Source organism: Petaurus breviceps, unplaced genomic scaffold, assembly GCF_028583685.1.
Source record: "Petaurus breviceps papuanus isolate PSGF00001 unplaced genomic scaffold, PetGlider_PUasm1.0 90769, whole genome shotgun sequence".
In the NCBI taxonomy this organism is placed as follows: Eukaryota; Metazoa; Chordata; class Mammalia; order Diprotodontia; family Petauridae; genus Petaurus; species Petaurus breviceps.
In genome coordinates, this window is record NW_027187341.1 from 13,510,863 (window position 1) to 13,528,270 (window position 17,408).

The 17,408-nt window shown below is 40.1% G+C and overlaps 1 protein-coding gene and 1 pseudogene across 8 annotated transcripts in view; both read right to left on the reverse strand.

Moving 5' to 3' along the window:
* Positions 1 to 17,408, reverse strand: part of ENOX1 (ecto-NOX disulfide-thiol exchanger 1) — a 726,395-nt gene that overhangs the window by 23,335 nt on the left and 685,652 nt on the right. For all 8 annotated transcript variants that reach the window (XM_069068688.1, XM_069068694.1, XM_069068693.1 and 5 more), the window contains one exon: positions 5,485 to 5,587. In XM_069068688.1, the coding sequence (XP_068924789.1) occupies positions 5,485 to 5,587 (103 nt within the window). The remainder of the gene's footprint in view (positions 1 to 5,484; positions 5,588 to 17,408) is intronic.
* On the reverse strand, positions 11,030 to 12,358 carry LOC138146701 (ATP-dependent RNA helicase SUPV3L1, mitochondrial pseudogene; annotated as a pseudogene).

A 17,408-nucleotide genomic window follows, 5' to 3' on the forward strand; every position in this document is an offset into this window, starting at 1 on the left:
GTGTAAGTCACGGGGCATGTCTCCCTACCCTTCCACAGCTACAGTATCAAGTCTTGTACTAATACACCTCATTGGCAGCTATGATGGCACATTCTGATGTCCTCAGGTGATGGCCAGGTCATAGGACTGAACTGCCAGGGGCACCAGTAGTGTACTGCTCCGTTCTCAGCCAAGCACTGCACTGGGCACATAGAGAAAGACAAACATGGAACTGTCCCAATACTCAAAATGCTCCCATTCCACTCTTTCTATCTGTTGGTCTATCTGTCTGGTCATAAAATGTTCATATTATTTACCTCTACCCTGAGACTACAGAACCATGATTATAGGCTTATCAAGCCTAAATCTCCTATAGAATCAGCCAGGACTACAGCAGGTCCAGGGGTCATGGCTTTGGCCCCCTCCAGATTCCAACCACTCTACGGGTGTTTTTCAGAAGGGACAGGGTTGGGGAAGAGGACTTCTTTGGCTGAGCTTATCAATCATTATGACTACTTGGGATTCATTAGAGCAGGAATCACCCTAGCTCCATTTGGGTTCCCACCTCTCTAGACCCGTGGCAGTTCTGGATACAGGCAAATGTTCTCCTCTATCCTAAGTAACATTTTGGCTTTTGAAGCCCCAAGGATTTGGGTCCCAAATTTGGGGTTACAAAACACATATTGTCAGTAGGACTCGGATGGCTGGGGGAACAATTTTATGTATAATTGGACATATGTTCAAAAGAAAAGGCAGAGTATTGCAGTATTCTCTCACTGAGCCATTTTATTACTGTGGTTAGTTCGTTTGGGGGGCCCTTTGCCTAATGGCTTCAAGTTAACATGGATTTAAATTCTTAGAAAAAAATGTGGCAAACCTAAATCATAGGTGCAGTTTGTTTTTTCTGACTAAAGATAATTCATTTGAAATTGGCAGGATAAGGGCCAAAAGAGGACACGCAGGAAAAACTAAATCACTGATCATTCCAGGGTTTCACTTTAATCAGCTTCCCAGTAAACATTTTATTAAAGCAATAGTGACTTGATCTGAGCTTTTCTTCCTGGTCCTTGCCCCATTTTTTTCTAACAAATGGGGGTGGCAATGCCTGCAAGGGCTGACAGTGGGAGGCAAAAACCCTGAAAAAGCAAGAGTTGATACTAATTCAATGTCTGAAGAGGGTTGTTCATTGACTAGCATGATGTGTGAGTAAGGGCAACCAATAAAAGGGAGTAGTATATGCCTTCCCTAATCTCAGCATATTTCATACCGTCAGTTACTAAAAGTCATAGAATGCGTAGTGTGGTTCAGAAGCATGGTAATTTTCTGGGATGACATCACCTTGCATAGAGTGGCTTTTGAAATATTTTTTTTTTTAAAGCAATCGGGGTTAAGTAACTTGCTCAAGGTTACATGGCCAGTTATTTCTGGGTGTGGTGCTGAGTATCTGAGCCCGGATTCGATCCCCAGATCATAAGAGCTGGTGCTCTTACTCGCTGAGCCACCTGGCCGCCCCTAAGCAATTGGGGTTAAGTAACTTGCTCAAGGTTACGTGACCAGGTGTTTCTGGGTGAGTGCTAAGTGTCTGAGCCCCGGATTTGATCCCCAGATCATCCCAACTCTGGGGCTGGTGCTCTTACTCGTTGTGCTACCTGGCCGCCCCTGAAATATTTTACAAATGGTAAATCCCTTGTTCTCCAGTTGCTAGCACTATCCCTTCTGCAATTATTCCCTATTTACTTTGTGTTTTGTATTTTTTTTATACATGCACATCTTTCCTCCCGGTAGAATGCAAGCTCCTTGAGGGCAGGAACTATTTCATTTTTGTCTCTGCGACCCCAATGTATACAGTAGGCACTTAATAAGAGAAGGTTTTAAGGTCCCAAGTAATATAAATAATGCAATCTATTTGATAACAATACTGATAATAGTGTCATTAGAGAAGAAATTACCCTAGCTGGTAGGAACTACGTAGCTCATGTATTCAAGTAGTATAATCTTTGAGAAGCCAATGTCACCTCCCTGCCATAACAAAGTACTAGGACATAACTCCTGCCATAGACTGTATCGTTCTAGTGAGAGTTCAGAAGAAATGAACTATGAAAGGAGGGAGAAAACCCAAGAAGGATCAAAGCCCTCTCTTGACTTCAGAGTGGTCTATACTGTATAGAAACAAACAGAGTAAAGTCATTTGTTGTAGGTCCATCCTAAAGTCCTGATGGGGGAAATTGCCCCTTTGTCCCACTGAACAGAAGAAAATCATTTGTCAAAACTTGACATGTTTTCCAGTATAAGAATAAACCAGTTATCAACAACATGTGGGTTCACTTTGGGGTTCCTAAAACTGAGAGAAGATCAGCATGTCTTATAAGGCTTGTGCCTGGCATGTTATTACAGCTGTATATCACTGGAGAGAAAAATAATTGGTTTTCCTTGGAGTATCTCTAAGCTGATGTCATATTCAATAACCCTGTAGTTGAAAAATCTATATATGATGGATGAAGTTTGGACTATCTTTTAAATTTAATTCCTTCTGAGCCAGCTTCTTAAAGGCTCGGTGTACCTGTCATTTTGAGGTGCGAGAATGAGGCGCCTTGAAAATGCAACGAGGAGCTACTTTTGCCAGATAACCAAATATGGAAAAACCATTTGTCTAACACGAGCACTGATCTCATTGCTCACTCTTAACCATGCAACTGAGGAGCCAATCAAAACTTGGAACCCTGCGCTACAGTCACTGCCAAGACAAGGCTCAGATCAATACCATGGATCACAGAGAAAGGATGGGCTCTTCTTCCCTTTCTCCCAACTGAGAGTTCTGTGCCTTTTAAACTTCATTCATCCTAATAGTAGAAATTCATCCTAATAGAAAAGTAGGTATTTAAAGCCCCAAGCTCAAATTTCCTAGACATTACTCACATGTCCCTAATGAAAAAATTAATAATTTTATGGAAGTTAGCTATCTTTCCTTTTGGACTCAGTGTCCTAATGGACACATGATATTCAGGACCCTGGTTTTTCATGTGACAGAACTAGACAGGAAACTGAAATTGATGCCTGCTCACTGTCACCTGCTATGGTTAGGTGAAAGGCAAATGTTGCCCCTACCCTCCCTCTCTCAAATAACCAGTTTATTTTTATCACTCAGCCTAGATGCAGGTCTGGGTTTGGAGTCAGAGAAGCCTTGTAGGACTAGCCCAGTACTAATTCATTTTTGGGTTTAAACCTGCCCCTTCCAATATCTCAAAGCTAATATTAATTACATAGCTTGGGGAGGTCTCCTATGACTGAAGAGTAAAGCTTAGGCTGGGGATTAGGCAGCTACTACTTAGGGGCAATATATAATGAGGGACACTTTTAAATATTGCCATTTTAAAAAATGCACCTATTTTAAGAGAGGTAGGATAGTGTAGTGGATAGGGAGTTGGTCTTAGAGCCAAGAAATACTTTGGTTCAAGATCCGTTTCTGACACATGTATGACCTTGGGCAAGTGACTTAACCTTTCAGGGCCCTAGGCAACTCCCTAAGACCCTAAGTTGCACAGAAGGGTGCTGATCTGCATTGGTAGGGAGTATTTCCTCACCTGGAAGTTCCCTATGGTGATAACATCACAGATTTAGTCCCTATGTATTTGAATGCCAGGAAATCCTGCTCACTGTGAAATATGTACTTCTTTTGTGATAAGTCAAATCACATGTATTATAGTGAAGGGAGACAGATAGTACGACACCTTTATGGGCTGCTGACAGGAAGAGAAACAGGTTTTACCAAGAATTCTCTTTGTTGAATGAATATAGCCTAGTTTTAACAATGAAGACGCAGAAAGTAAACTCTGGTGAATGACGTGTCCATAAATCTCTTGCTCCCAGTTGCTAGTGCCATCCCTTCTGCAATTATTTCCTATTTACTGTGCATGCGTTTTGTATTTTCTTATACATATATATGCTGTTTTTCCCTGGTAGAATATAAACTCCTTGATGGCAGGGACTATTTCATTTTTGTCTCTGCACCCCCAATGAATACAGTAGGCAGTTAAATGTTGAGAGAAAAAATGCTCTTTCTGCAGGTCAAACTGTCCCTGATGTCTTCAGGGAATGTAGGGATGCAACTTTTAAAACTTTGCAGATGGTCCACGCATACTCTGTCCAGATTCTGGTCAGGAGAATTCTTAAAAGGTCATAGGGAGTCTTTGGCCCTCATCCAGGATTTCAGAATCTATGATTTGGAAATGACTCATATAAGGGGTTATAGACTTGAGAGCTTTGTTATGCAGAAGTTGATACTATCAAGGCAAGTATGCCGTTCTCCAAATTAGAAGGCCTGGGTTCAAATATTGAATCCCTCCTTTCCTCAATATATGACTTTGGGCAAATAACTCTTACCCTTTCCTCATTTGGAAAGTGGAGCTACTAATACCTCTGGTCCCTACGGATGGGGTTGTTGGAGAACTCAAACGAGTTAATGCATTGTGAAACACTTAGTAAAGCTTTAAAAATGATATAAATGCCAGTGATTGTTGTTTATGATCCTATCAGACAAATTAGTTTAGCCATGTAGATTTCATTTCTTTATTAGATTACCAAGTAATGTTCAGAGATAGCAAAGAAAAAGCCTCATTATTCTGGAATCCCCTAACCTGACATTTATAATAATTTGGGATGAGCTGAAGTTTACTTTGGCAATTTTGTGAAGAAAAACTTTTCTTACTGAAAATAAGATTGGGTTGGTTCCAAGCAGGGGTGTCCTGGAGTTAGGTCTTACTGGGCTCACAAGAACCGATTGTTCAATTTTTCAATGTGAGTGCTGCCATCTTGGAAATCAGCAAGCATGACAAATCAGGACTTGATTTATTGTTCTGTTGATTGTGTAGGTTTAAGAAAGTGATGGAGAAAATGTTACTAATGCAGATTCAACTTAAAAAGTACACCATGCATTTTTGGAGAGCTAGCTGTTTGTTAAACATTGAACATAATCCCAGCTCCAACTGAATTAGAGGAAAAAAAACTTTTCAAGTCATTATCCTCCATTACTATTTTAAAAATTAATATGATAATTATAATTTTTTTATTAAACCTGAATTCAAAGGTCTTCTTGGTAATACTTTGTTGTCATTTCTTTGCTGTGTGTATTTGAAAGTATTTTTCTTCTAGAATACACTAAAGGTTAGACTTCACTCCCCCTAAAAAAGAGTAAACGGAGGGGGCAGCACCCTAGTCCTGAGCCTGTTGTGAAATATATTCCACTAACTAGCTGCCTGACCTTGGGCAAATCATTTAACCTTTATGTAATTTTGTTTCTTTGCCTGTACTATAAGGGGATTGGGGGGTGGCCCAGAGGATTTCTAAGATGCCATCTGTCTCTAACACTCTGTGATTCTAGCCCCAAATATGGATATTTCCTTGGCTGTCTTAGGATTGCGTGGGTGTAAACTGAAACTGAAAGGCACATCTTCATCTGGGCTTTGACCTGTACTCATACAAGGCATGAGGAAGGTAGAGCTACCTTACCGATGAGCAGTGCCTCCTTCTCCGATTTTAAGCCTTGAGTACGTTTCTCGGTGTTATTCTCTCGGTCTTGGTTGACCAATGCCACAGTCAGCACATTGATTTCCTTTTAAGAAGCAGAAACAAAATACATGTTTTTGTGACTTTCTTACATTTTGATCAAAACTTACCCGTTCTTTTAAGTGTTATAAAACAGGTTTTTCATTTGCTTTTATTTAAAGCTGAGGGCCAACTATTCCTGAACAAATGATCTATTTCCTGAATAGCAGAGGAGCAATTCTGAAACCCAGTCTCCGTCCTGCAGCTCCCACCTCACAGAATAACTCTGTCCAACTGCCAAATTTGTCACTTATTTCAAGATTTGTTCATGTTCTGATTAAACTCTGTTAGCAGAAACCATATTTAAATAGGGCTGGTGTTACTTTTAATACCGTTGTTATTTTGAGTATGAATGGAAACTTTTCTGGCAAACCATGTTTCAGACTGATTTATAATACTGTGTTAGTAACTTGGGAGAGGGAGAGAAAGAGAGCGTGTGTGTATGGAAATAGGAGCTGTTGGAAGACCAAGGTAATGGGAAGCTTTGATATAATTGTCGTTCTTGTGGTTTAAGTCAAGTGTGGAAAGATGCTTGGACACTACTGCAGAAGGTAGATAAAGACAAGGTGGGAAAATGCTTTTCTTCTGGAAACTAAAAATGAGGAATTTGTACAACAAGCCAGTAACATATTAAAACATCAAGGCCAAACTATTCTAGTTCTTTTTAAAGGCACTCGTTTTTTTTTTTAAAGGAAAAAATTTAACTCGTATCTTCCCAGACTTACTCAATCTCACTCAGCAGCTTTTAGGCAAAGCAGAAATTAATTGAATTAGCTTTATGGGCAAACAAAGAACAATTCTATCTTTGTGGGGTAGTAATAATAATAGATGGCATTTATTAAAGTTTGCAAAGCATTCTGTGTATATTACTTCATTTTATTCTCATGACAATACTGAGCAGGTGCTATTATTACCTTCATTTTACAGATCAGGATATTGAAGCTGAGAGGGGTTAAATGACTTGATGGGGTTCACTTAAGAAGGCAGGATTTGAACTCAGATTTTCCTGATTTCAAGTCCAATACTTGAAGTACTATCTATTAGATAATAATGCAATAATGCTACCTAGTGCTATCCAAAAGAAAGTAGCAGGTTCTATAAAGACCATGGTCAGATCTTAGAGGGAAAGGATATTATCCAAAATAAGCTAATCTTTAAAGTAAAATAGATTAATGAAAAATCAGGAGATTGGGAGTCTGGTGGAGAAATGGAGAAATCACTAGATTTTGGAGGGAGGTACATGGAAAGGATAATTTAATGGAGGGTAGAAAAAGTAGAAGGGCAGTTGTTTCTGGGGTTGTAATCAATTGGAAGATATAGATTTAGGATATGGAAAGAAAATAAAGGTCTTCAAAGATGGTGACTGTTCAGTTGTGGGCCATTACAAGGATCAGAGTTATTAGGAGAAAGTTTTATAAACTGTAGAGAATGAACCAAGAGTAGATAAGAAGCGAGAGTGAAGGAGATTTAGAGCAGAAAGGATAGATGGGTTAGCACAGGGGTGACAATGAAGTCTGTATTCAGTCAAAGGGCTGCACTTGAGGATCTAGAGGGGCACATGTGGCCTCAGGACCACAGGTTCCCTACACCTGCTTTAGCACATATGGAAGAGGAGATAAGGTGACTTATAGGTGTCAACAGAGGGCTGAGACTGATGGAAGGAGGAACACAGGTTTGTTGGGTGTTGAATAAATGTTTTTGGTAGGTTTAGACTTGTAAGTTAGATACCATTAAGGGACATGGGTGGCTAAAGTGTGTTCTAGTCATGGGTGAATCCATAATCACAGGCTGACAGGCAGTGCCTAGAAGGGACACACCAGCAAGCTGAACTGAGAGTCACATGGCAAATCACTTCAAAATACAGAACAGATTCATAAGTTTATGTGGATCAGAATGGAACATTTTGTATAGAAGGAGCCCAGGGAAAGGACTCATTTCCTTTGGGATGAGGCAGCATATGGTGATTCCTGATTATGCTGTCTCAATTAGAGCTTGAGAAAGATTGTGAGTGCACTCCCTCTCCCAGAGCTAGTGGGGGTCAGGCAGCCTGCAGAGCTCTATCAATAACAGACTCTCCAGAATGGTTAAGAACAACTAATACCCAGGGGAAACAGACCCAGATTTTTGTGCCTAGAAGGGAAGAGAAGGAAGGTAAAAGTAAGTGAGGACTATAACTCTCCTGTGGTTTCATAACAAACAAAAGAGATTTGGTGGATGAGGGGAAAACACAAGATTTTATTAATTAAGAGAAACACAAACTCTAGGGCCAAGTAGTTAATATTTTCAGGATCAGCAGATATATTTATATCATGGATAATAAGTGATGACATCTGAATCACCATTTTGAATTGAATAGGGAAGAGGTACACAAGAGTGGGTAGGGAAGTCTCTTGGGGGCCACTGAGGAATACAGAATAATGGATTAAGAGAAGTAAAAAGAGGCAGAACCATTCATGCTTTCAAGGAACAAGTAGGAAATGACAAAGACCAATGATGCTGAGTCCAACTAAATGAGTTTATGCCACATGTCACTGACTTCTGAGCCAGAATTGAAAATCAAACAATAAACATTTATTAAGCACCTACTATATACCAGTCACTTTGCTAAGCACTGGAAACCAAAGAAAAGAGAATATCTTAGTACAGGGAAGGCCCAGTGAATTTTATTGGTTCACTTATGAATGGTAGCCCTGAAAGTAAGGTATGTGGTCAAGCTGTTTATTGCTCACTTGGGAAAAAGAGAAACCAAGATGGAGTGAGGGGAGGTGGAGAAAAATAAAAAAGGAGATAGACCCATAACTTCTCAATCAATGAGCTGAAGTCCTCTTTTCTTTGGAAACAACTCAAGACTGACAAGTATAGTTTATGTTTTGGCCATTCATTTGCCACCATGGACTACTAACAGTAAACCATGTTTACAACTTGTGTAGCTCTGAAGGAACTGGGAGATTCAGTGCTTAGCTGGAGAAGGACAATTCTTGGCTTTCTTTGTCATGTAGTATGTATTTTCAACTAAATTTGGATTGAACCCCGAATTCAAAAGACAGGGTTCAAAAGAGGGATGGAAGGAAAGACAAGGATTTGGCCCCAAAACCTTAATCATGTCAATGTGGAATAACTGCCTGCCTAGCTACTCTAGGGACAAAAGTCTACAAGGACTCAACCAACCAATCAAAAATTTATGAAGTACCTATTATGTACTAGATGCTACACTTGACACTGGAGATACATGGGGAAAGAAATGAAACAATATCTACCATCAAGAAGCTTATATTCTATTGAAGGGGACAATATGTATGAAACAGTTACAATATAAACATAGGATACTTTTTGAGGGAGAAAGCAGTCATACCTGGGAAAGCAAGAAAGGATTTTTTTTTTTTTTTAAAGCAATTGGGGTTAAGTAACTTGCTCAAGTTTACACGGCCAGTTATTATTTCTGGGTGTGGTGCTGAGTATCTGAGCCTGGATTTGATCCAAGTCATCCTGACACTGGAGCCGGTGCTCTTACTCACTGAGCCACCTGGCCGCCCCTAAGCAATTGGGGTTAAGTAACTTGCTCAAGGTTACACGACCAGGTGTTTCTGGGTGGGTGCTAAGTGTCTGAGCCTGGGATTCGATCTCCAGGTCTTCTCAACACTGGAGCCAGTGCTCTTACTCACTGTGCTACCTGGCCACCCCTCAAGCAGGAAAGGATTAATGAAACTAGTGGTTCTAAAAGTCAGAGGTGTGGAGGGAGTGTATTTCAGGCATGAGAGATGATCAATGCAAAGTCATGTTGTGTTGTGGGTGAAAAACAACTAGAAGTATGATTTGGTTGGACTACGGTGTATAGGGATGGGACCATAGACAGAAAGATAGGTTTGAGGCAGATTATGAAAGGTTTTAAATGTCAAACAGAAAAGTAAATATCTGTAGATGTAATAGGGAGTCACTAGAATTTTTTGAGCAAGGGAGTAACATAGTCAGACCAGCGCTTAAAAAATAAATCATCTTGACAGTTGAGTGGAGGCTAGATTAGAGAAGGGAAAGAGACTTGAGATGGGGAGTTCAATTAGGAACTTAATGCAATATTCCAAGAAAGAAGCAATGGGGAACAGAATTAGAGTGGGGGATCATGTGGGCTGCAAGGAGGAGATGGATGTGAGTGATATTATGGAGGCAAAGATGCTAAAATTTAGCAGCTTATTGGATATGTGGAATGAAGGAAAGCAGGAAGCTGATGAAGTTGAGAAGCTGAATGAGCAGAAGGATGATATTACCCTTAGCAGAAATATGGAAGTTTGGAAAATGAGTGGAGTTGAGGAAATAGATGATTTCAATTTTGGACATGTTGAGTTGGAGATGTCTATGGAATAACTAATTTGAAATGTCCAATAGGCAACTGGTGAAAAAGGGAGACAACATCTATAGAGGTACATGCTTGATATAGCTAAATGACTGCATGCTAGTATTTAAATTCATTATGCAATGAGCCAAGATAAAGAATTCTTTTCTTAGAAGTGATCCTTCCATTACAGACACAGGGATCAACAGGCGTTCTAGCTAAGACCTTTCATTTTGGTTATATTCTCTACTAGTCTCTGCTTTGGCTCTCAAGCAATTCATTGATGATTGGTTGCATATGCCAAAGGGGCAGACATTATGTTTTATTAGTTTACTTATTTTATTTTAAAAACTAAAAAAAATTCAAAATAGATGTTGTTTTTACTTCACAACTAAAAATCTAATTAGAGTTAGGGTCATTTTTCTTCCTCCTTGTCCTCTCTGAGTGGTTCCCAACCTCTGCCTTGACTCTCTCTTCCTCTGTTGGCTGCTTTATTCTCTCTTTCCTCAGCTGCTTCAGTTTGTGTGGAACTGCCCACACCAACTTCAAGGCCAGGGACTTTATTTTTAATTTTTTAGCAATCGGGGTTAAGTAACTTGCTCAAGGTTACATAGCCAGTTATTTCTGGGTGTGGTGCTAAGTATCTGAGCCCGGATTCGATCCCCAGGTCATCCCAACACTGGAGCCGGTGCTCTTACTAGCTGAGCCACCTGGCCGCCCCTAAGCAATTGGGGTTAAGTAACTTGCTTAAGGTTACATGGCCAGGTGTTTCTGGGGGGGAGGGGGGTGCTAAGTGTCTGAGACTGGGATTCGATCCCCAGGTCATCCGGACACTGGAGCCGGTGCTCTTACTTGCTGTGCTACCTGGACGCCCCAAGGCCAGGGATTTTAAAGCCAGACTCTGCACCACAGTGGCTTTAACAGCCTTGGCCCCTATCACTTCGCAAGAGGTAGACTTTGCAGACTCCTACAGTTGGCCTTGCTTTCTACGAGCAAACTGTCCAAGTTCAACATCCATTGGGATTCAGACATGAGAATCAGCCTGGTGCTGTTGTGTACCTTCTGGATGCTCCTGTAGGGTTCTTTCTGAAGGTTTTGGACAAGGCTGGCATCAGGGAACAAATTGGTAGCTTAGTCAACAGGTATGATATTGAGAATAATTTCGATGGTCTACAGTTCCATGAGGTCCTTAATATTTTTCAGTGGGAGTAAGGACCACCAGGCATAAGGGTGTAGCCAGGCAGATGTTAGCTGCTTAATCGAACAGTACTGCCTCACAAACTCTAACAGGTAAGTGCAGACAAATTGCTGCTTCTTGTTGATGGCGGCTGCATAGAAAACATACCTCACCTAGAGGATTAGCAGGATATACTGGATGAGGTCTTGATCCAGGGGTTATGCTACCATATACAACAGCTGACTCTGATCCCCAAATCTCAGTCTGTTGACCCTCAGAGTAAATGTCACTCTTGCTAAAACAGACATTGTAGTCCCCAGGCTGAAGGTTATCTAAAAACTGGAAAGCATGATTCAACATGGTGATGGGGGTAAGTCTCTTATCGTTTCCAAGTTCCACTTCCTCTCCATGGTGTACATCAGCTGTTAAAATATCAATAGAAGCAGCTTCTCTACACAAATGGATTTCTTCCATAAAGAGCCACAGGAGTGCTCTGATACAGGCCCATCCTCTAGCTGGGTCTTTAAATATCTGAATTTTATCAATCATGGCCACTTCATAAGGGGTTGTAACACTTGTACAACAGTACAAGCAACACGGGCAGCTGGTTTTCCATCTGGGTCTGTGATCACTCCTTCTTCCCCCATTGCCAAGTCACCTAACACACCAGCAACATTATGCTTTTTTAATATCTCATAGGCCAACAGCTTTAAAGGGCCACAGTAAACTTCAGGCTTTGCAGCCAGGTATTTCTGGATAGGAAGGTGAGATTTCCCATTGCTGGTAGGACCAGCATGAAACAGTGTCCTCCCGAATTGATCTGGCTTTTGGGTACCAGTTGGGTGGAAATTCTAAGTGGCTGATTTTACAGAGATTGTCCTTATAAGCGAGCATAGGGAACATTAGCTTTATGTGTTTCATGAAAAGTGGAAAAGATCATCCAGGCCAGAATCTATGCCCCATTTGTGTACTTCTTTCCTCTTGTAAAATTTGTCTAAGACTTTCCTGACTTTACCTTTGTTGAGCGGCAGTGTGAGGCCGGGTCCCATGTTACCCACAGACCTGGCAGTGGGACATAGAGTGTGATGTGTTTGGGTTCTGGAGCTGCCTGAGGACTAGGATGAGGAGGTCCAGGCCCTGAGGGAGGCCTTGCCCAGTGCCCAATGCCCTGGCTCCCACGAGTGAACAGGCACAGGGCAACAACATAGATACCTCACTGTATTAACTGAATTATTATAGTATTTAAAAGTGTCTTGTACATAGTGGGCTTTCATTGAATTGATTTAACATATTAGCTTTAATGTTATATGGTAAAGACTGAGAATAAATACAATTAAACATTAGGATGTGATTAAGGTGAGAAACAGGTAGCATTGTGGATAGAGTGCTGGGCTTAGAGTCAGAAAGACTCATCTTCCTGGGTTAAAATCTGCCTTCAGGCATTTCCTAGCTTGTGTGACCATGGGCAAGTCACTTAAACCTACTTGCCTCAGCTTCCTTATCTGTAAAATGAGCTAGATAAGAAAGTGGCAAATCACGCCAAGAAAACCCCAAATGGAGTCAGGAGAAGTTGGACATGACCAAACAGCAACAATGTGAGGGAACATTTACTAGGGAGTTCAGCACAATCATTTTAGAAATTTGATCTGGGGGTTGGGCTGCCATATACAACAGTTGACTCTGATCCCCGAATCTCAGTCTGTCGACTCTCAGAGTAAATGTCACTCTTGCTAAAACAGACATTGTAGTCCCCAGGTTGAAGGTTATCTAAAAACTGGAGATCATGAATAAACATGGTGATGGGGATAAGTCTCTTATAGTTTCCAAGTTCCTCTTCTCTCTGTGGTGTACATCAGCTCCATTACAATATCAATACAAGCAGCTTCTCTACACAAATGGATTTCTTCCATAAAGAGCCACAGGAGTGCTCTGATACAGGCCCATCCTCTAGCTGGGTCTTTAAATATCTGAATTTTATCAATCATGGCCACTTCATAAGGGGCTGTAACACTTGTACAATAGTACAAGCAACACGGGCAGCTGGTTTTCCATCTGGGTCTGTGATCACTCCTTCTTCTCCCATTACCACATCACCTAACACACCAGCAATATTATTCATTGGAATTCAATTTGAATACAATATAGTCTTATTAACATACTAAAATTAAGTCAGGGAATGATCATCATTAGCCATTGATATCACTACTACAAAATACTAACTAAACACTGGCAATTTTCTTCTCCAACTCATCTGTTTCTATTTATAGCAGACCATAATCTAAATTATCTATTTGGTAATATCAGTCATCTGAGCTCCATCATTGCTAATCAAGCTGAATTCAGAAACCAAAGGTTTTGGAAGATTTTATAAAGTTGACAAATCAAACCCTGGTTGTTTTTTTTTTTTTAATATAAACATCCCTTGCTTTAACTAACCAAGAAACATGAAATAATTACTTTTGTTTTCCAGAGCAGAACCATGATTTCAAGACAATGTGAACATTCAAAAGAATATGTATTTCAATGATCTATTTCTTATATTAAGAAGCGACTTCATACTTTAACTGGGTAAAGATCCTCTGACCCTGAAAGATGCAATGTGCAATGAACTGCAAAATGCACAATAAATTCATCAGAACAGATACTTAGGATGTCTGAAACAGACATGAATGAGGATGGGAAGAATAGGGTGAGAGAAGGAAATGCTAGGGGTGTATAAAGCATAAACTAAGAAGAAAACATTAGGCTGAGGATCAAGAGCTTCCTCATAGTGGGATCCATTGGACTGTGAAATAGTCTCCCAGAGGAAGTGGTGAGAATACCATTTTCTTGAGACCGTAAAAAGCTCATGAGACTAGGAAGTGCACTACAAGTAACAATTCTGAATCAGTGCAGGAGAATGAACAAGATGACCTAATAAATCTTTTCTAACTCTAACTCTTAACTCCAATTTCTCTGATATTTGAAAAAGAGTCACTAAGGACCCAGAGAAAAAGGTTTTCACTATCAGAAAGCCAGATGACATAGTCTTTTTAAGACTTCTTAATGGGTTAGTTACTTGCTGCTGAATTTTCCCCTCTAAAAGTCACTGTCAATTATTTGGAAGGATGACAAAAGATGATTCAACTCTTTTTACTATGGATGGATTTCCTTCAAGATTTTCCTGAGCTGGCATTATTTTAGGAAAAGGGCTGAGCCAGGGATCTCCTATCTTCTAAAAATAAACTTCATTTGCCCCTGCTATCTGTCTAGCTACCATTGTCCTCTACTCCTTTATTTCATGCCAAGCTTCTTGAACCCAGACTTTAGCACCTATTCCCTTGACAATCATTCCCCTTTTCATTTCCCGATATCTGGCTTTTGCCTCCACAAATGAGAGACAATAAGAGAGGAATAGATTATATTGAGAGCTCATCAATGTTAATAATTTCCTAGTGGTTTTCTCATCCACTGGAAGAACCTGGGTCAAGCTTGTCATAAAGGCTTGTTTCTCATCCCTAGGGATTGAGGAAAATCTTCATACAAATACTAACATTTCATCAGAGTACATTGTGAGGTTGTGGAGGAAGGTAAATCTAAAGTCTGGAGGGCCCAGAGGTCTTCATGTTTATTTGATGAATTTTCCCCTTTTTTCTTTGAAGGTAAAACACAAAAACTATCTCCTCCGATGAGGCAAAGGCTGAGATGTAGATGACTTGGAATTCTTTTCAACTTGCAACTGGGAATGATTTACTATTTAGGAATTTCTCCTCCAGTGATGGGTAGTATAGATAATCTGGAAAGAATGATGGTTCTACCTGTGCTGGATGAGGAGAAGTGTTGAAAGGTTAAGTCCAATCATCTATTTCAAAATGGAGGCTGCAAAGGTGAAGGGGTTCAAAAAATGTTCCAGTACACTATAGGTTATCAAGGAAAATGAAATATACTTTAAGTGATGGAAGAAGGGCTTTGATGCAAAAAAAAATTAAAAATAGAAAAAAGGATATGAAGAAGCTGAGGGGAAGACTGACTTATGATAGGAAGTTGAAAAGTAGGAAAAAGTCACACAGAGAAGGAAGGGAAGCCAAAGGAACACCTGTGATCCTAAAAAAACAACAACCCCTAATTTTTAAGCTCTTTCTGAAGAAGAGGGAGCTGAATGTTCTGAAGAGGGAGCTGAATGTTCTGAAGAGGGAGCAGCTGCTTATCTTCCAGGGCATGACAAAGTGGAATCACAAGAACTAGTAAATGATACGTCATTAAGGACCAGGAGAAGACAAGTGGGATTGATTCCCTGCTCAGATGTCCTGAGGCAACTATTTATTAACTTGATAATAATAGAGGGGTCTTTTGTCTTTTGGGTGCATCTAGCCTAGCCATTCCCCCCAAAACTGTCAAAACATATGACTATCACCCATTTCTGGTAATTCATGTGGGCATAGATGATACTTCAAGGAAAAACCCCCAAAGCAATGCCAAAATACAAAGTCTTGGGCAAGAAATCAACGCCCATAGGTGCATGGGTGGGGTGTGCCCTCATTGAAAGCAAGGGGTGAAGAAGAGAAAGTCAGTTTAGGAAAGTAAACAGTTGGCTGAAAAGATGGTTTCTGAGAATGGGATTTGGATTTCTGAGCTACAGCTTAAGATATCAGAAAAACAGACTTTTCAACAGCTGTGAAATCTACCTAATGAAGGGTGATAAGAATTTCTTTACTTGGTGTGCTGTAGAAGTCTAATGAAAAGAGTTTTAAACTGAAATAGATGGAGGATGGAAAAAACTGCCTGTTTTTCCACCATGCAACAGTACCCACTAAATGATATACTATAGAGGAGAGTAGCTATAATATAAAGAGGAGAATAGCAGTTGACATACTCAAAAGACCATAGGAAACTAAATGAAAGGAGCCAGAAGCAAAACTTATGGCCTAAAAGTCGTGGGCACAAAATGCATATTTTATGCAATAAAAAAGAACTTGAAGTTTTAACTCAAGAAATCAAATATGACTTTGAAGGTTATCACAGAGAGTTGCTGGGTGAGAGCTATGTGTTGATTATAGTCCTAGATGGGTAGGCCTCATTCAAAGAAAGGAAACAGATAAAGGGGACAGAGTAGAGGAACACTGTATATTGAGAAGAGGATTCAGGAACAAGAAGTAGAAAGCATTTGAATGTCAATGGAGGATGAAGGAAAAGTGATTTTTGTCATCAAAATATATCACAGAGGGGAGGCTAGGTGGCGCAGTGAGAGCACCGGCCCTGGAGTCAGGAGGACCTGAGTTCAAATCCGGCCTCAGACATTTAACACACACACAAAAATTAGCCGTGTGATCTTGGGCAAGTCACTTAACCCCAATTGCCCTCCAAAAAAGCAAAAAAAAAAAAAAAGAATATATCACAGACCAAACGTGAATTGTAAAGAATGAAAGGAAAAAAGTAAAGAAAAGGAAATAATTCTGATGAAAATGGGAAAAAAAAATTGGAGTCATCTAAAAAGACCACTGTGGATACCAAAAAAGCCAACTGTGATTTTAAAAATTATGTGTGTGTGTGTGCGTGTGTGTGTGTCTCTGTGTGTGTGTGTACACACACACAGGCACACACACATATACAGAAGATGGAAGTAAGGGCAGATAGGAAGAATACAAATATAGGGAATAATATTGTAAGAATGAACATCAAGAGTGTGAAAGGTCAAAAGTGACTGAGGTTGGTAATGCTATGGACAAAAAAAAAGACTTAAAAAGTCACAATGAGGGGAAACTAAGGGTCAAAAAAAAAATAGAACCACTGATTGGGGTAGGATGGGATACAGGACAATAGTAATTACCAGCAGAGAACTTCTCAATTCTTTTTTTTTTTATTCTTGTTTCTCTGCCAAGGAGTATGACCTTTGGACTGGCAATAAAAATAGAACAAAATGGTACATGGTGATTTGATGTCTAATCTAAATAGAGAGTAAAGAGAACAGCTTGCTAAAAAGGATGAATTTTAAAATTGGTCACCTGTCCCAGATGAATTACAACCTGTGGTATTGAAAGAAATGGCAGATGTGAATTGGTAGGGGGTAGCTCCTTTACAGGCTGTGTGATTCTAGGTAAGTTGCTTAACCTCTATCTGCCTCAGTTTACCTCATCCTTAAAATGAGTATAATCATAGCACCTACCTTTCAGGGTTGTTGTAAGGATCAAATGAAATAACATTTATAAAGTGCTTAGTGAAGCTTCTGGCACTTTTTTTTTTTTTTGCTTTTTGGAGGGCAATTGGGGTTAAGTAACTTGCCCAAGGTCACACGGCTAGTTGTGTGTGTGTGTGTGTGTGTGTGTGTGTGTGTGTGTGTGTGTGTGT